We start from the raw sequence: 24,130 nt of genomic DNA on the forward strand, positions 1-24,130 counted from the left end.
GCGGGACTCGATCCAGGGACTCCAGGATCATGACCTGAGCCGAAGGCAGTCGCTTAACCAACTGAGCCACCCAGGCGCCCTTTCTGAAGTATTTTAAAGTAATTCCAGACATCACATCATTTCACCCCAGTAGACATCCACATACTTCAATATTAATCTTTTTACAGTTGATTGGTGCAAACCAGTATCCAAACAAGGTCACACACAAGATTTGGATGTTGGGTCTCTTCAGCCTCTTTTAACCTAAAGCTGTCCCTGCCTTCCATCTTACCTTACCCCACATCACTGACTTGTTGAAAAACAAAGGTCAAATGGCCCATATTTTGGATTTATCTTTACTTTATGGTGCCATTTAACTTGTTCCTCTATCCCAGATATTTCCTCTAAACTGGAAGTTAATTTTAATGCCCTCATTAAAGTCAAGTTCAACTTTTTGGCAAAAACAAAACTTTCAAATGGTGCTGTGTATTTACTATAGTGTATCAGAACGTACAGCAGACAGGCTTGGCATCAGGAGCTGACAGCCTGCTCGTGGTCAAGTTCTTCATCAACCCTTCAGGTAATGGTTTCATCCACTGAGAAGCTTGGCCTAAAAAAACTATTTCATTAGGGATTACAAAATAATTACTTCTGATGTTACTTTTTTCCACATTTATTGGCCGGAATACTTTGTAAAGAACTTTCTCTCATTAATTATGTCTATTAGTTTATCCTGAAATAAGTTGTTTAAAAAGGCAGGATGTATGTATAATATTTTTTCCTTCAGTGCCAGTTTTTTTTAACGAATTGGAACCCTTGATACATCTTTTTTTTTTTTTTTAAAGGATGGACAGCCTGTGGTTGGATTTTGGGTTGACCCAGTGTATTTGCCTAATAGGGGTCTTTACTGATTCATAATTATCCTAAGTATGTTTGGTTCTGTATTTACACTTCTGAATTTATGCTACTTTGCTGATTTCTGTCTTTAACTTTTGCTGTATAGGATGTACTCTTCTTGGGGTGCCTGGGTGGCTCAGTCGGTTAAGTGTCTGCCTTTGGCTCAGGTCATGATCCCAGGGTCCTGGGATCCAGCCCCATATCGGGCTCCCATGCTCGCTCGCTCTCTCTCTCAAATAAGTAAAATCTTAAAAAAATAAAAAGGATGTACTTTTCTCTCTTGTGATTTGAAAAGCATAATCCCATTTTACTAGTGATTATTTTTTAAGATTTTAAATTATCTCCACACCCAACATGGGGCATGAACTTACAACCCCGAGATCAAGAGTCACACACTACACTAACTGAGCCAGTCAGGCACCACACTTTTACATTTTCAATGTACAATCAATGCATGCTCAATGCAAAAAGTTCAAACAACCCAGGAGAGTACACAACTTAAAAGTGCCCCAATCCTATGCAAATGCCTTGGATGGAGAGCATGTTCCGTTGTTCACTGGTATCTCTTCCAGTAAGTCTTCCAAAGGGTCTCCTTCCAATGCTAGCGACTCCTGCTACAAAACTTCCTGGGGATGGATGTTGGGTCCTGCTACAAAACTTCCTGGGGATGGATGTTGGGTCCTTCCTTGAACGTGAGTTCTAACTCCACTCCAAAAGCAAACTAAATGGCTTTTTCTTGGATTCCCCATGTTTTACTTGTCTGAATCCTTCGATCTTCAGCAGGATGGCTCGGTGCCCATTCAGTGACTCACAGCAGAAAGGGATACTCATTTTTGTGCATTAAAGGCCTTCTGGCACACAGACTGTTGTAACTAAAGCAGCTCTAAGTGGAACACACCTTGCCCCTCAACCACATTTTTTACCTTCAGCATAATGCCTGACCCTATGATCAGGGGTGATGGGACCCAGGCTCTCCTCTGCTTATGTCCTGTAAGACCGCATGGCTTTCTAGGCGCTATCAGCCATTGTTGCTCTTCTCCACTAGTCCATCTGCCATCTTTGGGAGCAATGTCAAAGGACTGTTATGTCTGTGCATGCTGCCCTTCCTCTTGCAGGTTTTTCCTACAGGATGTAAGCCTTATCAGGTCAGATGCCTCTGCTCAGAACATTTGCTTACCTAGAACCTTCCCAGGTTATCTCATTTAATTCTCATTATAATCCTGAGGTTTGTGAATGAGAAAAGGCGAGTCCTAAGACAGCGAACAAGTAGTCTAAAACTAGCAATTCAGTGTGCTCAAAGAGTAAAGCAGTAGGCAGACCAGGTCCTCTAACTTCAAGGGCAACAGAATGCTTTCTAGCACCTCACCTTTCTTTATTGTCTTTTTTTTTAAGTCATCTCTACACTCGATGTGGGGCTCAAACTCATGACCCCAAGATCAGGAGTCACGTGCTACCAACTGAGCCAGCGGGGTGCCTGCACCTCACCTTACTTTATACCACCTGTATTTGCTGCCACTGCTCTGGAGCCCGACTAACTAGGATCAATAGCAGGAATTTCTTAAATGAAATGATGGAATTAAAATTAATTTTCCTGGTGGCGCCTGGGTGGCTCAGTCGTTAAGCGTCTGCCTTCGGCTCAGGTCATGATCCCGGAGTCCTGGGATCGAGCCCCGCATCGGGCTCCCTGTTCTGCGGGAAGCCTGCTTCTCCCTCTCCCACTCCCCCTGCTTGTGTTCTCTCTCTCGCTGTGTATCTCTCTCTCTGTCAAATAAATAAACAAAAATCTTTAAAAAAAAAAAAAATAAATAAAATAAAATTAATTTTCCATGTTCAAATACAAAGCTGTAACCAGTTTTAACTCTGCGACAAAATTTTCTTTCATACCACATTTATGCTGAGGAACTGAAGCACAGAAAAGGAGAGCCCTGCCTGCTACTCACCCTGCTGTTACATCTGCAATTTGGACCACCTGTCCTTGTGACTTACTTACGGACAAGTACAAGGGAGCACTGCTTAGGAACCAGTGGTTTGAAAGCAAAGAGGAAGTTCAAGGGAATCAGATGATTCCTCTTAACATAGTCCAGTGCAATGCACTGTCATCAGCCCTACTGTGATTTGTTCAGATTTCAGCAGCCCTGGGGACCAACTGGCTCCTACACATCCTAACCATTAGATAGCTAGACCAGCACACACCTGTAGGCTCACCTTTCCATTTTAACAAAAAGTCCACCTCTACTGATGGCATCTCAGAGTTGTAATTGTCTCAACTGCAAAAGGACAGACACACAGCACCGTATCATTATTTTTAATGTCCAGCATTTACAATACGAGGGCCAGAGCTTTCTCCCCAACTCAAGTTTATAAATTCTCAATTGGCTTGTGAGGCCAATAGGGATACTTCTTCTTGTCTAATTTGGTTTCTGGAAAGACTTCATTCAGGTCCTCAATGGTCATCTGATCAAATGGAATTATGTTCCTCATCTTCTCCAGCTGGAAAGAGGGGAATTGTGTTAAGGTAAACAGGGCCACAGAGATGCAAAAAAGAACCCAAGGTAGGTTACTGCCACTAGATGAAAGATGTGTGGCCATGAGAGAGAGAAAACATACTACATCCGAAGGCCAAGGCTGATCCTTACCTCTTTTTCATATTCCTCAATCCTGGCCTTTGAGAGAGACAAAAACTCGGCACAACTTTTCACCTTAAAGAGAAGGGAGATACTCTGTTTTGAAACCAAGTTGTACTGTCCTGACCCTAAGGCTCAAAAAACAGAAGTCCCAGAGCCCACCACTCTTGCTTTCCCACTCTGTATGGAGAACACATGGCTGCCCTGACTCCTGGGCGTGCTTGCTTTGGGAAGCAAACTACAGCTTTTCCTAAATTCACAAAGACGCCCATACAGGAGAACCAGCTTACAATAGCAGTACCAGGGTTCATCAGCAAATTACTCATCTAGACAACCTACAAAATGCCCATGTTTCACAGGGGCCGGTTACTGAATGTCAGGACAAGCCACCTGACCACTTAGCCACACTTCTCTTTGGTGGAGCCACCTGGCTTCCCACATTTGGCTTTCATACTTTCAAGCAAATAGTTAGGTGCTCCTTTTAATTCCTTCTACCTTAACCTAACTTCTAAGAAATATAGAGCCATCAGGAATTAAGAGAATTTTAAAATAAGTAAGAGTCTCAACTACTTACATCTTCTTTTTCTTCAGCATCCACCTGAACAGTATATTTGTCCTCTGGCACAGGAACCTTCAGGGCATTAAACTACAAACACAGGGACAGTTGTTATTAATATACCTGGGAGTCCAAAGAAAGGGCTCAAAGACCCCAATCCTTACAGATAAAAACACATTCTCAAAGAGGAAACCAGTATGCATCTAGAGTGTTGTAGTGGAAAGAATATTAGCCTGAAAACAGGAGCTCAAGGTTCTCAGTCCTGTCACTAACTGGACAATTCTTTATTATAATTAGCTTCAGTTTCTTCATCTGAGAACGACAGCTGGATTTGATGACCTAAAAAATGGCCTCCTAGAACCTTGTAGTTCTAAACTCTGATTTCTCTTTCAAACGAATCTCTAATGGACTGATTGGCAGAAGTAATGTTTCCATAATGGTGATGAAGATGGTCTCCTTAGAAGACTGCCTAGCCTTGTGGGCCCAGCACGGAGCACTACACCTGACACAGAGCAGGCCTTCGAAAAGCATTTGTCAAATGAATAAATAAATTATGGATACTGAGGTTTAACATGTAAATGTCAGAAGAGGCTAGGTGGACGAGAAATTAAGCCAAAAGGCACAGTAAAAAGGAGCAGAAAAAGGAAGAAAACAGTGAAAGGGTAGAAAAGATGTTAGGGAAACAGGTGAGGGGCTAAAAAATAATTGAGGAAGAGTGAATGGAAACATTTAACTCCACAGCCCTCTGCCTCCCTGATTAATAATGTACTGGACTGTTTCTCTGGATAAGAAACTTGCTGAATGAAGACCCTGAATTCTGTGCACATATTCACCATATAAATCTACATCCATCTTTCCTGAACTTCCTCTGGGATCTGTTAACAGCACCCTTGTTTCCATGCTGTCATCCTGAATATCTAGTTACCTACTGTTCTGCTCCGCACCCGCAAGCCACACTACAAGACCAGTGCTTTAGGTGCCTGAAGTCTCACCTTCTTCTCAAAGTCATCTACCAAACCAGCCTTCGCCACATTGGCCTTGTAGTAAGCCCAGTCGATAGCAGGTGGTTTCTCAGGGAGAGTAGCCAACCTGCTCACACGGAAAAGCAAAAGTTAAAATTGGTCCATGAGCAACAGAAAATTCACACAGTACGTTCCTTATTCCTATGGCCTAGAGCTATCATCACACTTTTCTCTAGGAGGGAGATCATAGGAATGCCAAAAAACTAGTTTCATTTGGAAAAATGTATGCTTTCTTTTAAAAAAAGATTTATTTACTTTAGAGCATCCTCGAGTGGGGGGGAGGAGCAGAGGGAGAGAATCTCGAGCAGACTCCCCACTGAGCGTGGAGCCTGACCTGGGACACAATCTCCCAACCCGTGAAATCATGACCTGAGCCGAAACCAACAGTCAGAAGCTTAACTGAGTCACCCAGGCACCCCTACGTGTGGATTTCCTTATATCAGAAGAACATCAGAAATTCATATGTAATTCCAAATCACTGTTTTGCTTCCATATTCAGTAGCAAGTTAAGAAGATCCCTCTCAGAATGGTACTGACCTGGAGGTAAGTGTCTCATTCCAGGACTTCAGGGAGTTAGCAATGGCCTTCTGGTTTCGGGGTATGATCTCCCCAAAAGCTACCCAGTCAATGGATTTTAGAGCAAGTTTTCGCGCAGCCATCTTGAGATCCTGGAAAATAAAACAGGTCAGATCAAAACAGGGCTCTTACTGAGAATCCTTTAAAGGGCACCTTAGAAACATGCAAATCTTTTAAGAAATAGATCAGAGAAGGGAGACAGAGACAGAGAAGGGAGACATCCTGACAGCTTGAGGAGTACATTTATCAACTAAAGGAATCAGGATAACTAAATAAGGATAGTTTAGCTTTTCAAATTCAAGGGATGCAACCTGGCATATAACTACATCATTTCCCCCAAGACTGTCCCCCTCTTATTCCCCAACTCTTACTCATCCTTAAAAGCCCAGGTCTCTAGTGTTTGCTCTTCATGTACCTTTGGAAATATTGCTAAAGTAATACACACTGCATAAAAGTGAACCATTTGAATACATTTCCACTCCGACTGCATGTGTTTTACTCAGATTCTCCAGTGCACAGAACCTAACACATACACAAGTTTCAACAAAGCTTAAATAGAGCAGACCCTAGGCCAGAATTTCCTAGGGGATAAGACCAGCCCTGTTTACCTCAGAAGGCTGTTAAAAGTACCAAGTGAAATTGTGCACATCAATCTGCCCTACAGTCTTACCAAGCTTAAGGGGCTCTCTACTCACTCCCTACCTGACTGGTAATACCTGCACCTTCCTATTCATGTCTGATTATCCTCTGCAGCACTAGCACATACCCTGTGTATTCTAGTCAATACCCTTAACAGAGGTATTCAATACATATGTGAATGTGAGAGAAGGTGCAAAGTGGTTACAGCCATTTTTTTTTAAACTAAGAAAATGGGAAAATAGTCAAACTAAATTTAAGATCAGTGCCAGACATTAGGAGAAAGACTGAAATGTCAAAGGCCTTTGCAAACTATGGGGTGGATCACAAGGGAGGCGGAAGAAATTCTCCTCGGGATCTTAAAAAGGAACTGGTCCAACTCCTGCCTCTTGCTTTCCTTCCGTCTCAGCAATAGCTTGTTTCCAGGAGTGGAGGTGATGGGCAGGTGACTTTTATTTTAAGTAATCTCTACACCCAATGTGGGTTTCAAACTTATAACCCAGAGATCAAGAGTCGCGAGCTCCACGGACTGAGCCATCCAGTACCACCGCAGGTGACTTTTAAAGACGCCAAAGAAATAAGCGTCCTTACAGAGACTTTTCCAAGCACCAGTGCAGGTAGGCTTCATAAACGGGATTTTTGTCCCTTATATGTTGCTGAATCCCCAGCGCCCAGAACAACAGGTCAGGCGCACAGGAGGTGCTCGGTGAGTATCTGTTGAAAGGGTACGCGAACCCTGCACTTGAGAAGCTCTGAGCGCTCCACACTCTCCAATGTTGGAACCCTCAGGATGAGACGGAGTGTCCCTCACTCAACAACTTAACACTATCTCGGGGTAACGTTTCCCCAGCCCCCACACCGGACTGCCCAAGTCGGCCGCGCTGGGGGCGCACCGAACGAGGCGAGGTGTGTGGAAGCACCTCGGTCAGAGGCGGCAGGGTCACAGGCCGGCCCGGCGACCTCGCGCGGGGGAGGGGAGAGGGAGGGAGCGCCGAGCAGAGCGGCGGCGGCAGCAGCTACACCCTGGCGCTCTGCCAGCGGGCCAATCGCAGGGCCCGGCGTCCTCGTCAGGAGTGCGACAGGGTCGGCACAAGGTCTGGGCAGCCCGCCGGTGTCGGGCCCAACGCCCCCAAACCCCACTCACCTTCACCGACCCCGGCGGCCCAGAGACCACAGCAGCAAGGAACGGAACTGGGTCACCGGAAAGCCTCCCTGAGCCAACCCCAAAGCTGAAGGGGCGGGCCTTGCTTTGCAGGTCAGCCCGTAGAAATGGAGGCTGGTTCCGGAAGTCCCGCCCCTGAGGGCGGGCGCAGCACCTCCCCCTCACGGGTCCCCGGGCGCTGGTTGGGGGCGCTCGCGTCCCTCTCCCCCAGCCCCACCCCCGCCGATGGGCCGGCCCGGCTCTCCCTGCCGAGAGATGGGCCGGCCCGGCGGCGCGCGGGCAGCGGCGGCGGTGGCGGCCCAAGATGGCGGAGCTGCAGCTGGACCCGGCGATGGCGGGGCTGGGAGGGGGTGGCGGGAGCGGGCTGAGCGACGGGGGCGGCCCGGGCCGCGGGCCCCCCAGCCCTCGCCCCGCCGGGCCCACGCCCCGCGGGCACGGCCGCCCGCCCGCCGCTATTGCGCCGCCGCTGGAACCGGGTCCCGGACCGCCCCAGCGGGCAGGGGGCGGCGGTGCGGCCCGCTGGGTCCGGCTGAACGTGGGCGGCACCTACTTCGTGACCACCAGACAGACCCTAGGCCGGGAGCCCAAGTCTTTCCTGTGTCGCCTCTGCTGCCAGGAGGACCCGGAGCTGGACTCGGACAAGGTGCGCCCCGCCCTCGGGCGCGCTCCCGGCCATCGGACCCCCTTCGTGCCTCCTAGCTCGTCCCCAGATTCCTGCGACACGCTCCTCACAGGCGGGCTTTTCGGGCTGGAGCCCCCTCCCCACCCCTCCCCCGCCAGGCTGGCCCTGGGGGCTGTTCTCCCCCATCCTCAGTCGCTTTCTCTCTGACCCCGCCCTTCGCTGTCAGCGACTCGTTCCCCACACAGTGCCCACCCGCACCCACAAGAACCCACTCCACACCCCTTCTCCGTATTCCTCTCTACACCTCTCATACCCGCCCCTCAGATGTGCATGAGTTTCCCCCTGGCTCCTCGTCAGCCCCTCACTGCCTGTGCCAGATGCGTCCAGAACTGGGTCAGGGTGAGCGAAGGCATCTTTGTAGCTTTCTCAGACTTCCTCTCGGGACCCCTCTGCCAAGTTGGGTGAAAGCCTGGGTCTGACAGCTGCAGGAAGTGCTTCTCACGATACCGCACTTCTGTCCTGTGGTCCTGGGCCCTGAGCCCGTATCTGGTAACAGTCACCGTGTTACCGTATTGGAGCTCAGATACATACCTTGGAAAGAGATACCAGTTGCCAGTGCAAACCTAAGCCGACTGGTTAAGGCCATCGGAAAATGAAAACTGAAGAATGCTGTTGAGCAAGGGGCATGGCTGCTAACCAGAAGTTGAGAGATGACGAGACACTTCTAACCCATTTCCAGTTTGAAGTGTTGTTTATTAACTTCACACATTCATCATTTAGTTGCCAGCTTAAGGGCGTTGACCATAGCTTACACCACCTTCTATTCTATATAGCACTCAGCCAGTTATATTGAAATAGAAACAGAGTTGGGTTTGGGTAAAGATAGGCTGATTTTAGTTATTCACCATCTACCTCTCCTCTAATCTCAGATCGATGGAAACCTGTCCTGCCGTAACTTTAAAGAAATTCCAAAACCTTTCCTTATAAAGGAATTATTTTTATCTACCCTAAATCTCTCCTATTGCAATAGAAGCCAGTTTCATCTTGTTCCTTTTACTGTAAAGATGAGTAGGATTAAAGCTGCTCAGCGCCAAGTCCTGGCAGTGCCAAGCTTCCTCTGGGCACAGAACTGGGGTGTGTGAGTTACAGCTGGCGATGCAGACTCCCGCTGATGTTGGCCTTGAGCTCAGGAGTATTGCCAACTACACAGAGGTTTTCTTAGAATTAGGAATGTGATTTGGGGGCAGTAGAGAAGTCAGAATGTCCATCTCAAGCAGAGATTTAAATAATCAAACTGTGGCGTTTTCTTCCCTTTTCTTTATAACAGATATCCCATAGAAGAATGGGGGTAATTGTGTCCAGGTAAAGATTTTAAAGTTCAAGTAAATGCCTGGATGACGTGACTAGACATTGTAACACCCCACCTGAAACAATCTCAGAGTACAAGATACATAAAGCTAGCCTTCTTGCCTGTAGTTTATGATAAGCAACGGCTAGCAAAACTTGCCCTCTCACTAATGAATTGTGACAGAGAGACTGAAACCCTGCCTGGACTTAGTCTGAAAGCTCCAGAGTGATACCTTTGTGTTTGGTTGGCAGGACGAGACAGGGGCCTATCTGATTGACAGAGACCCCACCTACTTTGGTCCTATCCTAAACTACCTCCGCCATGGGAAACTCATCATTACAAAGGAGTTGGCAGAAGAAGGTAAGAACAATGTTTGAACTGGGCATTTTCAAAATTCGGGCCATATCTTTAAAGCTGTTTCACAGATTTGAAATTTTTTTTGAGATTTTCATCAAGTTCATGTGCAGGTGTAGTAAAGGTTTATGAAAGTGAGCAGGGAGTCTCTTGTTACCTAGTCTTATCTGAGGAAGTCTTGCTTAAGGGGTCCCCACTGGGCTCTGTTCAGCCTCCTGAATGAGAAGGAAAATAGGTAGCTCAGTTTTGCAGTTTGCAGATAGCTTCAGGAGCATTCTCCAAACCTGCAGAATCGTCAGGATCCCTTTTTACTTTTACTTCTGTGCTTGCGAGCAGTGAATGTCCGTAGCCCGAAGCATCACATCTCTGACATTAATTATTTATATTTTCAATTTTAGTTTGAACTTGCAGCTATAAAAAATAATAAAGGCTTGGCCTCATTTCTTTTAAGACTGGTCTCATGCTTCCTTGTAAATTTTTGCAGCTGACCTAATTCATTCTCCAGTCCATTGTTAGGTGTATCATCGGTTGCCTCGTGTTTTTGGTTTGTAGGGCATCTGGACTATAAGTGGGTCTAGACATCTTTCTAAAGGCTTGGTGTGGTCTCACCAAAGGCATTCAGTTGAAGATTGGGGCCTGTCCCTAAATCCAGGGCACCCTGACCTGGAAGCTTTAGCTCTGAGTAAGAAAGCTGTAATGGCTGTGCTAGTTAATGAAGTGGCCGCGAAACACATCTGTTTCAACCAGTAAAAAGAGGACTCGCATGCTCACTCTCTTTCTTTTTTTAACATTTCAAATGCATACAAAAATAAGGGGAATAGTACAATAAATTCCATGCACCCACCATCCAGCTTCAATAATTACTACCTCACGGATAATCTTGTTTCTTGAAAAGAGAAAGCTTCAGCATCTTTTCTGAAGTCTTTAAAAAAATTGTTTTCTATTTTGAAACTATTTTCAAACTCAGAGAAAAGGGCAAGAATAGCACAGAGAACTCCCGGATTCACCAATTTTTAACATTTTTTTGTCATACTTGTGTTATCATCTGTTTTCTCTCTCCCCTCCTGTCCTTCCTTCCCCACCAGTTTTTACTTCTGAACTATTTGAGACTAAATTACAGATTCACCCCTTAATACTTCAGTGTATTTCCCAAGAACAAGGGTACAGTATAGTTATCGAGTTCAGGAAATTTAGTATTGATAAATATTTCTATCTGCAGCTTATATTCCAATTTTATCAGCTGTTCCAATAACTTTTTTTATAGCAAGTGTTTTTGTCTGATACCAGATCACACATCCCACTTAGTTGTCCTGTCCAAGGCCTTTGATTTTATTTAGCACAGCATTCTTTCAGTAATTGCCTTTTATGTCGTTCAAATAATAAGCATCCTATTAAATCTGGTCCACATAAATTTATACACACCCACCCCTGGTCATTTTTAGGACAAACTGGGTAAGCATTGCAAGCTCAGGAGTTCTCCAATATGACCAGTTCCAGGAAGTAAGTGACATATGGGAAAAGGTGTCCTACAGCTAATGGGCAGGGCAGGGAGAGTCGGGGAAGGTGCCAAGTGGGAAACTGCAGGGGTGAAACAGAGTGAACAGAGCAGACCCAGAGCTTGACTCACTCACTTTGGAGAGAAGGAAATGGGTACACCTTAAACAGCAAAGAAGTGTTTACCAGGCTGAAGGAGAGAGACTAGGCTTCCATTTGAAAAATTCAGTTCTTAGCAAGCATGGAAACTTCAGCCTATTGCTGTTTTCTGGGGAATGTACACACATCTCTAACTACAGTTTGGTCCTTGTCCTAGGTGTTCTGGAAGAAGCGGAGTTTTACAACATTGCATCTCTTGTGCGGCTGGTAAAGGAACGGATACGGGACAATGAGAACAGAACTTCTCAGGTAACGGGCTTTGAACTCTTTTTTTTTTTTTTAATAAGATTTTATTTTTAATCTCTTCACCCAGCATGGGGCTGGAACTCACGACCCTAAGATCAAGAGTCACAAGGTCCACCGACTGAGCCAGCCAGGTACCCCACGGGTTTTGAACTCTTAAAGGGAAAAGGTCTCAGTGGCTCTTTGTCGCTGTGTCTGGGTGGGATTTGAAAGGGATGATGTGCTGTCAGGCAAGAGCTACCTCTCTCCTTAAAGCTGGAGGTCTGTGTGGAATACGGTCCATCCACCAGGCAGACAGCACATTCGCCGCCGGACTTGTGCAGAACAAGGAAACAGAAGAACACATAACAAAACAAAACAGCCCTCCTGTCCCTTTAAAAGAAGGAGAGGTTGTGGCTGCTCACCATTTGGTAGCAGGAGGAGCCCACCACACTTTAGGTCTGGAACCTTGTTCTTGCAGACAGAGTATCTGTCCCCCTCCACGTAAAGGCCCAGCGAGCTCTTGCTTACACCTGTTGGCCACTGTTAGGACCAGCCTTTTTTAAAGTGTGATCACGTCCCATTCAGCTCCTGATAGCCATGTGAAACCAGTCTCATGGCCTAGACTTTAGGAGCTGCTTGGGAATCATGCTTCTGAGGAAACAATCTCAAGCTTCTCTGTTTATTATGAAGTCTGGGTTTTTATATTAACTCAGTAGATAGAGTAACAACAACAACAAAACACACAATTTGCCACCTAGTTTGAGAAGGCAATAGGGCACACAGAGCTTATTTCACATCACATCACCCATCACATGTCATAAGTGGCCACAGTGGCATCCTTTAGGCCCTTGAGATTCTCTGCCTCCTAGGAGAGGGTCTGTGCCCTCTAGAAGCCTGAAGTCTAGCAGGGAAACAGACGTTCCCTTTCCTGTATAGGCTCTATTTTAAGAAGGTACAACTGCAGTGACAGAGGGCAGCATCGGACTCCACTGTGACCATCTGTCTTGTAGCCTGACTTGCCTCTTATCCCATCAGCTCCTGGTGATGGATGCTTTCCTGAGATCCAATCTATTGCAATGTCGAATTTTTCTGTGATTCAGAAGGCAATATGTTTCTTTTCAAAAGTCAAAACAAAACAAAAAGTAAAAAATAGTTCCTTTCTATGTTAGACTTCATATATCCAAGTTTTCTGGCTCCAAATGGAGTTTATCTGGTTGGATAACTGACACCTATGATAAAAAATGACTTATTCACTTTATCTGTAGTAGTTTGCAAAGGTGGAAAGAAGAGCTTATTTAGTTTTCTTCCTTCTGGCCTTCTTTTTAATGTTCAAAATGAATTTATAGTTGGTTTGCCATTTACCGTACGAACTACAATCTGGTGGCAACAATCTTGTTGCCATCTCGGATTATAGGTACGTGGCATCTTTCTCTGTTGTAGATACTTAGTAGCTGGACTTTCTGAAAACCTAGCTTTAGCCTCAATTATCCACATTCCAAAAAAACTTTTGATTGCTTAGTGTCGGTTGTGATGGTACCGTGAATTATGTAATTTGAAGCCATTCAACCCTGAATGTTCTCAGTTCTTTGCCATTAGCTCAGTCCTTGAGGGCATTGTAAGATCTGTTTGATGACAGCGATTAAGCAGCGATTAAGTTAATTAGTCCTCTAGGTTCTGAAGGCTTGTGGATGTAGACCCAGTTGGAAGCTTTTTTGTTCTAGGGATGTCGAGGCCTTTTTGATGCTAACTGATCTTTCCATCTGTCCTTTTTATTTAGTGAAACTCTGGGCAGTGGTTTTGAGGTTGTTCAAAAACACCCTCTTTTATATGTGTCACAGACCGCTCTAAGGCGAAATTGGCCGTTTGTATTTTTGTGGCTGTCCCTTCAAACACGTTATCTCCTTTAACTTGCCTATTTTTTTTTTCTTTAAGATTTTAAATAATCTCAGGGGCGCCTGGGTGGCTCAGTTGTTAAGCGTCTGCCTTCGGCTCAGGTCATGATCCTGGAGTCCTGGGATCGAGCCCCACATCAGGCTCCCTGCTCCGCAGGAAGCCTGCTTCTCCCTCTCTCGCTCCCCCTTCTTGTGTTCCTGCTCTCGCTATCTCTCTCTCTGTCAAATAAATAAATAAATAAATAATTTCTATACCCAACATGGGGCGGGAACTTACAACCCCAAGATTAAGAGCCGCACGCCCCGACTAACCAGGCGCCCATAACTGGTCTATATTTCAAGGAGACACACATGACAGGGATTCAGGCAAAGCCCAAGATGTGGGTGTCCCACCCTACTTTTTAGTGACTTCTCAACTCTCCTGGTGGCTGCCACCACTCTACTACTTTGCTGTCTCTGATAATATTTTTTGTTAGGTCATTAATCTTAGTGCATTAGAGAACACCTGTGGTTTACTTTTGAAGAGAAAAGTTAAAAAGAAGTAATACATACATCTTAAATACCTGGGGCTTTGACAGTTGTCGCCAGTATCATAGATCTTTCATGATACTCTGAGTTTTATTTCCAAAATATGTGATTAGAGATCATTGAAATCTTCCCGAGATTTGTTCTATATTTTATGTGGAGGGAATGTTTCTCTTGGTACTCGTGTAACAATAGTTGCATTCGGTCTGGAAGGGGAGAACGTGGAAGAAAGAGCACAGCGTTGTTGGCAGACCGGCCCGAGCCCTGGCGCGGCCTCCATCCCGACAAGCGCCGCCTGACTTGGGCAAGACCCTGCGCTGACACCAGTGTCCCACAGAAGACAGGAGCAGGAGGGGATAACACTCTGGGCTTGTAGCACTCCGTAATCCAGAGCTGCTTTTGTTGAGCCAGTGTTTCCCCAGTAGTGAGTTCTTCCAAAACGAATTTTCCAGATAACTGAAGCCCAGTCATCCTTTTGAAAAAGTACGAAAGCCAAATTTCCATTTTTCTTAAGGAAACAGTCCATATTTTCTTAAAATCATGTGAATATAACCAATCTCTGCATGATGGAACATCATTGTTCTGAGCTTCCGTTGCTGTTTGTGCTGTTTGGGCTCTAACAAATGCCTCATGTCCTTTGGGACGGGCAGTGGATGTGCCCCTGTCGGACCCAACACCGAATGGTCCAAGACTGACAAACGCTGCGTCTTCCTGTGGGCCTCTAATTGTCCTTCTGTGAACAAGAGCTTTCATCTGGTGAGCGTGACTCCTTGCAGCAACCCTTGCCCTCACCTGACTTTGGGTTGTTTTTTTTTTAAAGATTGATCGATTGGGGCGCCTGGGTGGCTCAGTCCTGGAGCATCTGCCTTTGGCTTAGGTCATGATCCCAAGGTCCTGGGATCGAGCCCCGCATCGGGCTCCCTGCTCAGGGGGAAGCCTGCTTCTCCCTCTCTCACTCCCTCTGCTTGTGTTCCCTCTCTTGCTGTCTCTCTCTCTGCCAAATAAATAAATAAAATCTATTAAAAAAAATAAAGATTGATTGATTGATTTGAGAGAGAGAGAGAGACAGAACAGAGGGAGAGTGAGAGGGAGAAGCCGACTCCCCACTGAGCAGAGAACCTGACACAGGGCTCGATCCCAGAACCCTGAGATCATGACCTGAGCCGAAGGCAGATGCTTAACTGAGTGAGCCACCCAGGTGCCCCCTGACTTTGGCTTCTAAGTCTCACGGGCCAAGTCCTAAATGTGAGGGGTTCTCCTGTGGATAAAGTGTAGGGGCCTTAGTGCTGCAACTTTGGGGCATTCAGCCTTTTTGCTTCTGGTTCTAACTTCTTTTCCAGAGTTGAGTGGGCTAGCAGATGACTTCTGTCTGGGGGCGCCTGGGTGGCTCAGTCGTTAATTATCTGCCTTTGGCTCGGGTCATGATCCCAGGGTCCTAGGATCGAGCCCCGCATCAGGCTCCCTGCTCGGCGGGAAGCGTGCTTCTCCCTCTCCCACTCCCCCTCTGCTTGTGTTCCCTCTCTTGCTGTCTCTCTGTCAAATAAATTTAAAAATTTTTTTAAATAATTTAAAAAACAATAAAAAATAAAAAATGTTTAAAAAAAATTACTTCTGTCTGAATCTCCGACACCAACTGGGTGTCCAACAGCTTATCCTATCCTGACACTAACTAATACATAGTAACTATTTCTACAGGTTTCAGGGCTCAGTCCCACACTTCACATGCCAGTGCCACGTCCCAGGTCCCCAGGCAACTTGCACTTCTGTCCATCGTGGCTACAAATTGAAGGGTTCCCATGACATCCCCCTTTGGGTTCAGTAATTTACTATAACAACTCCTAGAACCCAGGAAAATGCTCTACTTACTATTAAAGTTTATCTCTAGGAGACAAGGAACAGCCAGATGGAGAGAGACACGGGGTGGGGTCTGAGCACAGGAGTCTTTGTGCCTGTGCAGTTGGGATGTACCGCTTGCCCGGCCCCTGGTTATGTTTGCCAATTTGGAAGCTCCCTGAACCCCAGTGTTGAGGGGTTTTTAAGGATGTTTCATTATGTAAGTACAACTAATTAAATCATTGGCCGTTGGTGATCGAATTCAGTCTTCAGCCCCTCTCCCTCCCACTGATGTCCAAGGTCAGCAAGTAGGACTGGATGTTCTAACCTTCTAATGGTGCTTGGTCTTTCTGGGGACCAGTCATTAGCACAAAAAAGACATTTTTATCCCTCAAGAAATTGCAAGGGTTTTAGGAGCTCTGTGCTAGGAACCAGGAACAAAGACCAAATACTTATTTTTTAGTATACACTTTTGTAATGGGAGTGCTACCATTTAACACTCAAACACTTTCACTCTCAGCTACCATCAGCAGAGGGTAAAAGTGGTTTGAACATTGGTATATTGTGGGATTCCTATTTAATATATTATTCCCATAATAAGGTTTCACTCTGAATAAACCAAAATATGGTCCACATTTTCAGCATGTATGTCAGTTATGAACCACTTAAGAAGATGATGTGACTTTCTTGTCCAAAGTGATTTTATTCTATTTTCTACTTTGGGAAATAGATGAAATCTAAGCACTTAATTCATTTCTCTGAACTTCAGAATTATTTTACCCACTAATTCATAGCCTTGGGCCTTTTTTTTCCTTTCTTTCCTTGGATAAGTTTTTATTGAAAAATGACATTGCTCCTTGTCAGAGGGGCTAGTGTGTGGCTGTCCAGAAAAAATGTCCAAGCAAACTCCTTTTCAGTGTTCGTTTTTGGGAAGAGCCGCACCAGGGCAGCTGCAAACTGTTGTGTCCTTGAGATTGTTCTTCAAAGTCTATTGGTTGTCACAGGGCCCTGTGAAGCACGTGTACAGAGTCCTGCAGTGCCAGGAGGAGGAGCTTACACAGATGGTCTCCACTATGTCTGATGGTTGGAAATTCGAACAGGTATGTTTCCCAGGAGGCCAGGCGCCTCAAACCATCGCCACCCATAGGCAGCTCATAACCCAGGGGGTTCGTAGGGCCAGGTGGGAACCTATTCAGAAACATGGGAAAGAGCCACTTGGTGTGGATTATTTGCTCAGTCATACAAGATGAGTTGGGGAGAATTCCAAATAGTATCATGTCTCCCGACTTCACATCCAAGTTTCAATTTGATTGTGCCCAGAGGGAGCCAGCCAGCTTGCTTAGGCTTGAAAGTGCCTCTCTGGGGTTTTTCCCTCCCTCAGAGGGATTCCTTTCAAAAGTGCTCAGTTGACACATTCTAGAATAAGTACCTGAAGGGGGCTAGGATTCAGCAACAGCCCTTCCTTTCCTTCCCCCAGGGTGAGAATGCTATCATTCCGAATATATATGTAATCCATCCAGAAAAGCATGAACAGGTGTAATGTGAAAGGAGTCAGGCGTGGTGAGAAGTGTGGCCTGGCCGTTTCCCATCAGTCTGTGCATTTCTGTTCCTTCAGCTCTGTGCCGTGGCGGAAGTATCTAAACAAAGCCACACAGTCAGAATTGTACTGTTTTCTTCCATTAGATGGCAGAATTGTTCAGCTCATCTATTGTGTTTGCCACAGGGAGGCTGGGCACGCACAGAATGAATTGTTACAGTTTTGTGTGGATCATGCCAATTTTTGTGCAGAGTTGAAGAGTCAGTTGAATGGTCACCATAAACTCGCCTTCTCAAATAGCGGCTGTGCTTCCTGTTAAGAGCATTGTGTTATAGATCGAATATACAGGTGGCCTTCAGAGCCAACACGGGATCATTCCTCACATTTTCCTGCACTGCTGAATCCATTCTGCCTATGTATGTCGGCCTAGCTCCTAGTCAGGTGGGGGCTGCAAAATGTTGCCATACTTCCACTCCACAAGTATTTCCCCTGATATGTCCTTTTTTTGTTTTTCAAAGATTTTATTTTTAAGTAATCTCTATGCCCAACATGGGGCTCGAACTCATGACCCTGAAATCAAGAGTCACATGCTTCTCCTACTGAGCCAGCCAGACACCTCTCCCTGGTATAAGTCTTAAGCAAAGAATACTATAAAAAAAAAATTTTAAGTATTTTTTTTAAAGATTTTTTTTTTAATTTGAGAGAGATTGAGCATGAGAGTGGGGTGAGGGGCAGAGAGAGAAGCGGACTCCCCACTGAGCAGGGAGCCCGATGCAGGACTTGATCCGGGGACTTTGGGATCATGACCTGAGCCAAAGGCAGACGCTTAACCAACTGAGCTACCCAGGGGCCCTTTTAAGTATTCTTTATGAAACCAGTGAATAATTTTGAATCTTTTTCTCATCTTGTTAATGTTCTGGGGGCAGGTGAGGCATGTTTGTACTAACTCTGTTATATGGATGAGGAAGTTAAGGCACAGGGAGGCAGAGGGGCCCAAAGCCCATTCATAGAGCAAGTCAGTCATGTTCTTCTTCTTCTTTTTTTTTTTTTGAAATATTTTATTTATTTTTTTTGACAGAGACACAGCGAGAGAGGGAACACAAGCAGGGGGAGTGGGAGAGGGAGAACAGGCTTCTTGCGGAGCGGGGAGCCCATTCCTGGGCTCAATCCCAGGACCCTGGGATCATGACCTGAGCCAAAGGCAGATGCTTAATGACTGAGCCACCCAGGCACCCCCAGTCATGTTCTTCTGACTTGAGGCCCTACATGCTTGCCCGGATGACTTACTCTTTGGCTCCATTTTTCCCTGTGCATGTGTATTTCCTATTTAGAATTGAGTCCTGAATTCAATTCGCTAAAAAGGTTAAAAGTTCCAGCAGCATGTGGCTTATGGTAACTCTTCAGTGATTCAGTGCTTTCCAGAGCCTTCTGAGTACCAGTCCCCGGTCTAGGACTTCTGCCTAAAGATGAGCCAGCTCTGTGTAGGTGTTTGGCTGAAACAAGTGTCCATTCTCATTCACAGAAACATTCTCATTCACCTCGGTGTTTGCTAGAAGAAGTATGATCATGTTAATCCTGGTTGCTGCCTTTGAGATTGTTTCAAGTGGTTGGGTGGGGAGACAGTGGCAGAGCCCATACTTTCCTTCTCTGGGGAAAGTTTGTTGAGGATGCCCTGGTGAGTAACTGAGATCCAGATGTCCCCTGGGGTCTTGATAGTCCCGGACAGTCATCATCCATGAGAAGCAAAACTACACAGTTCAGTCAGGAGGAGGGTTGGATTTGTGTAGCACTTTGGTACCTTAAGGTGAATGTTCACCATATTCTTGTTCTGTCAGCTAATCAGCATTGGATCTTCCTATAACTATGGAAATGAGGATCAGGCAGAATTCCTCTGTGTTGTCTCCAGAGAACTAAATAATTCTACCAATGGCATTGTCATAGAGCCCAGTGAAAAGGCAAAGGTAAGAAATTGCGTCACCAGAATTTTGTCTCTGACTCGTTTGTTTCCGGCCCCTCAAGGGGCTTTGTCTGAACCGTTCGTTGCTTGAGGTTTCTTCCCTTTCCTTCTGAAGCAAGCTTTGCATTTTGCCTTCATTTTGGTCTTTGTTATAATTTGAATCAGGATTTATGGAGCAGAGACTGAGGGTTCTTAGTTAGGAAACGGGTACTGAAATAGGGTAGACTTACATACCCTCTGTCAAATCAATGAAAAAATCTTATTGCCTCTAATTACTACAACGTGAGAATTCTGAAACTCAAAATTGGAAAATATTTTGTGTTTATTCCTTGAAACTGTTCTCTTTTTTTTTTCCCCTGCCTCAAGAGAAAAGGTATTTGGTTACCTTTGTGACCTCCTCACCTTAAGTTACTGGAAAACTGTACACTGTTCTCTCACAGGCTCATACGCGCACACCTGCACTCCTAAGTCAGCAGCACCTGGTGTGTCTGAACCATTTCCTTTAGCGTCAACAGCACGTAATCTTGGGGCCCCACGGTGTTCAGCAAGAGTCTTTTACAACTGAAGTTCTTCAGGGGAGGTAGGGGCTGCAGCCCTGCCTTGCCTCTTGGTTTAACAAGGATTGTTGTGCTGCTCACGAGGGTCCAGCGGAAAGCAGCCATGGGTCCCTTTTCCCTCAGCAGTCTGCTTAACAGCCTCAGCCTAAAAGGAAGTCTGCTGCAAAGTCTAAGCCTCAGCCCTCTCCCCGATCTTTCACTTGCAGATTCTTCAGGAGAGAGGATCTCGGATGTAAATTCCAGATCCTTAACCAACAGGAGAGCAACCCGGCAGAGCACCTCGTGAAGTTAAATCTTGCTCCTGTACAGTAACCGAGCTACTGCAAAGCAAAGCTGAGCCTGGCCCCCCAGTGGAGAAGTGTTCTGGTCAAAACCAAAGGAACCCCTGCCCCCACCCACAGGAACCTGAAGACAGATACGGCTCCCGGCTGCAGAATACCTTTTCAGAAACCTGCTTTTGTTTTCTTAGCCAGTGTTGTGACAAATCTTTATAACGCAGCTGGGCTGGGTTCCCAGTTGGAGCCCTTATGGACATCTGGGGGAAGGGAAGAGGAAGGCTTAGCTCCTTGTACATGCCCGTACTTCAGGGAAGCTGGAGCAAATGAAAGAGGATCGTCCCTGAGCTGTGCCATATTTTCACCTGAGTGCCACTTTGGACGTTGGCAGCTGCTTTCTAACACTATCTTTCCCCTCCTCTGCACCCCAAACTAATGCAGCAGATGCCAAGGATCGTGGCTTCAGTTTGTCAAATTGAATTGAGGTTTTGCATTAAGGATAGAGTTGCCAGAGTACCTCCACATTCCCGTGAACAAAACCTCTTTGAGGAAGGGGATGATGGGGTGTCCTTGGTTGTGTGTGGGGGTTTGGGGATCGCCGCTCTGGGTTTGGGGCACTCAGCTGCTACCATGTTCATCCTTGCCTCATTTACCTCCAGTAGCTTACTTTGTCCCCAAGAGGAGGTCTGGGGCAGGTGGCGTCCTGCACTCCGTCACACAGACAGACGGGAGCTTCGGGTAGTCGGTCTGTAGCCTTCACTCACCCTCCGCTGGTCCATCTTCCTTCTCTGACTTTTTAAACTGGACCGAAGATGAAAGGGACTTGGGATCCTCTGATGGCTTGGGGTGGGGACAGCATTTCTTTGAAAGTTGCCAAATGTGTTATGTTGTAGTATCCAAAAGTGTTATTTTTGTGACTGTCTCTTGGAAATGCCTTGACTGAACATTCAGTATTTATTTGTGTCTCTTCTCGGTTTCTAACCTTGACAAACTTGCCTGACAGGTGTGTCAGTGACCCCACACCATCCCCGGTAGAGTGTATGTGTTTGCTGGGCAGTCCGAGGACGCCACCCCTTAGCATCACTTCCTTCTTCAGAGTGCCATGTCATGGAGAATCAAATACTTGTTTGACCAAGGAGGGGAGTAAAGCCCTCCTTTGGGCTGGGATCACGGAGTTTGTAGCTGGATCTTCTCTCTGAGCTTTTGAGTCTTGGTGAGCAGTCATCGAATGCAAAGGGCCGGAGAATCCTTATTTTTCCCTAGATGACTTTCCTAGTGTGGCAGATGGCCCAGAGGAGGGGAAGGTGCCATGGGACCCTCCGGCTGTACAGCCACTTCGTGCCAGTCACTCCGGGCTTCCTCCACAGCGGAGTGTCTGCTCCACAGCTCACCTGCTTCCTACGTGGGTCTGGGGCTGTAATTTTTGGAAATGACTTATGGGCTGTGCTAAATGTCTTTTGCGCTTGTGACCTGCCCATGTGCAGATGGCGTAACTCTTCTTCAGGATTCTCGCTTTGACCTTACCTGTGTGTAGGGCAGGATAGAAATGTGTGCGCAGGGGTGTCTGCTGATACGTGAGCGTGCACGTGGACGTCGGCACCTCAGACCTCTGGCCTGTGCCCACGATTTCTACAGCTGTAAAATGTTACAGGAACTTCTCCCTACGGAAAAGCAGTCACCTTTCAAAAAAGCCACAGGTATCATCCTATCATCTTTCAGAAAAAATAAAAAGATTTGAGAGTGTCAAGGAAAAGCTGCTCTGACCAGAATAAGACAGAGGACTTTGGAAGAGGTGCTCTTTGGCCAATTCAAAAAAGTAACATTTGACTCAAAGGAGGGAAAGCAGCCTCATTTGGGGCCTGGAGCCCAATCAGATTTGCTTCCCCAGGGCATGCCTGGTGACGGCCGTGCTCCCCAGCCTGCACAAAGGAGTGAAGCAAGGTGGACCAGAGGGCAGAAGAGAGCGAGCCCCTCAGAAACACATGGTTACTCATTTCTCTTTTCAGAGTCCCACAGTGGATCCCGTAGAAAGGCTGCTGAGCCCCTTACTCAGCAGAGGAACAAACAGAGGTGACATTTCTGCTCTCCTAGAGGGCTGGCTTTCGTGAGGATTCCTTCCTCATGGCAGCCCAATGCCAGTTCAGTGCTCCTGAATCTGAGGATGATTCATTTCCTAAGGTTTCTGGAAAAGTACTCACCCCAGCCCTTTATGAACCGAGTCAGTATTTTTTCCTGAAAGCCTTCTCCCCCTGAGAGAGTCTGGCTGATGACTTCGGAGAGAGGTCTTGCCATCGGTTTGGGGGTGTCACATGGCCAGTGACCCACGTTCTCTCCAGCTGCCCAGTGCTGCCAGGTGGGAAGGGTCTTCCTTCTTCATTCTGTGCTCAGGCCCGAGGCCACGGGCCATGCAGGCCCAGCTCATGAAGCAGCCTGGCCTCTTCTAGGAAACGCCACAATAGGGCGCTTCTGTCTTTCCCTCAGAACCTGCTTTCTCCTTGGCAGTGAGGCACGGCCCAACCTCCTCTAGAGCGACTTCGTTTCTGCAGTCTTAACTGATCTCAGGGGTGTCGGCGAGGTGTAGGGGAGGAAGGGACAGAGATGCTGGGGGGGAGGGGAGGCCCAGAGGACACCCACACCCTCCAGCATGGCCTTTGACCCAGAGGTTAGGGACCATGCCTGTCACTTGTGGGGGCCGTTTGTTACTGTTTGTGTATTTGAATAAAGTCTGAAATGCTGTGACCTTCTTTTGTCAATAAAGACATGAAACAAACCTCTGACTCACCTTGGTTTCCCATCACTACTGATGATTCTCAAACTGTTCTCAGGAGATGAACTTCACTGTACCTTTCCTGCCAGGGCCTCTTATAAAGTCCTCATTTCTCCTGCTGCTGAAGCTGCCTGAGGGGGTGTTGGGCCTTCTCCTCAGGACCAGGAGAGAGGTGAGAAACAGGTGCGGACAGATGGGCTACCCACCAGAGAGTTGGGAAGGGGAAGAGTATGAGACCATTTTTAAGGGAAAAGAAGTCTTCCTGGAAGATTAAGTGGCTAGGTGCCCATTTTTTCTGCATGGTAGAGAATGAGGAATGAATGTGAGGTGAGACAAGTAACCAGCAAGCTAAGTATCGGTCACTGAAGGCACCAGGCAGGGTGTGGGACCCTCAGAAGGCATTAGATCGCCCCCTCCCATAGGGTGCTTACAGTTGGGGAGACGTCGTGTACACACAAACGTAGAAACAAGGTATGTGTTTGTATCAGCCAGGGTCCAGTGGAAGAGCGACCACAGCAGTTAACAGGTGGTAAGAAGAGGAAAGGGCCCCGAGGGACACTGAGGTGACACAGACGTAGTGACTGCCGGACACAGTTACTGCTCCCAGGGCGGGGGAACAAAGGGAAGAGGTTGGGACTGTTAAAAGGTAGAGGCTTGCAGGAGGGGCCCCACAGAGGAGATGCTGCCATCTCAGGGGGCTCAGTGAGGCTGGTTCTAGGACCACACTACTCCTGGGACCAGCTGTGGCCGCCGGAGCGAAGCCATGTTTGTTGTGGTTTCTCTGGCAACAGGAAAGAGCATGTCCCTTCTTTTTTGCCTCTAGCCTTGCAGTCTGCCTCTCACGTTCCCCATGGGTGAACCTGTCCTGGAACGAGCTGGTAAAGGGGAATTGTGCTTGGCAGCTTCCCAGCCCCAGGGGCACAGGGCAGAGTCTTGGGTGGGGGGGGGTTAGCGCTGGGAGGTAAGAACAGCCAGTTCTGCCACCTCTGGCCACCTAGCATCCTATACGTGCTTCGATGTGTATTTGAATCTAAAACAATAAAAACAATTTTATGCCTCTACATAACACGATACAGGTACTCTACGCAAGGTGACCTTGCCCTCTCCCCAACAATGAAAGAGTGCCAACACTC

General features: G+C 46.7%; 2 protein-coding genes across 3 annotated transcripts; one reads left to right on the forward strand and one right to left on the reverse strand.

Annotated features, from left to right (window-relative positions):
• Positions 1-3,165: 3,165 nt before the first annotated feature.
• On the reverse strand, positions 3,166-8,686 carry ATP5PD (ATP synthase peripheral stalk subunit d). Of its 2 annotated transcripts, none has more exons than XM_078066050.1 (6): positions 8,666-8,686; positions 5,616-5,746; positions 5,049-5,145; positions 4,075-4,146; positions 3,513-3,575; positions 3,166-3,366 (listed from the first exon to the last, which is right to left on the reverse strand). In XM_078066050.1, the coding sequence occupies exons 2-6, from the start codon at positions 5,735-5,737 to the stop codon at positions 3,235-3,237; spliced, it is 486 nt and encodes a 161-aa protein (XP_077922176.1). In that variant the 5' UTR covers positions 5,738-5,746; positions 8,666-8,686; the 3' UTR covers positions 3,166-3,234. The 2 variants fall into 2 exon arrangements, with proteins under 2 accessions (XP_077922176.1, XP_035944607.1); XM_036088714.2 differs by lacking the exon at positions 8,666-8,686 and adding an exon at positions 7,435-7,578.
• Positions 7,707-23,000, forward strand: KCTD2 (potassium channel tetramerization domain containing 2). Its single transcript, XM_036088705.2, has 6 exons — positions 7,707-8,095; positions 9,674-9,782; positions 11,587-11,678; positions 16,909-17,004; positions 19,277-19,402; positions 20,162-23,000. Exons 1-6 carry the CDS (start codon positions 7,757-7,759, stop codon positions 20,189-20,191), a joined length of 792 nt encoding a protein of 263 aa, XP_035944598.1. The 5' UTR covers positions 7,707-7,756; the 3' UTR covers positions 20,192-23,000.
• Positions 23,001-24,130: the final 1,130 nt, after the last annotated feature.

The sequence above is a fragment of the Halichoerus grypus genome, chromosome 2 (genome assembly GCF_964656455.1).
Source record: "Halichoerus grypus chromosome 2, mHalGry1.hap1.1, whole genome shotgun sequence".
NCBI classification, from domain to species: domain Eukaryota; kingdom Metazoa; phylum Chordata; class Mammalia; order Carnivora; family Phocidae; genus Halichoerus; species Halichoerus grypus.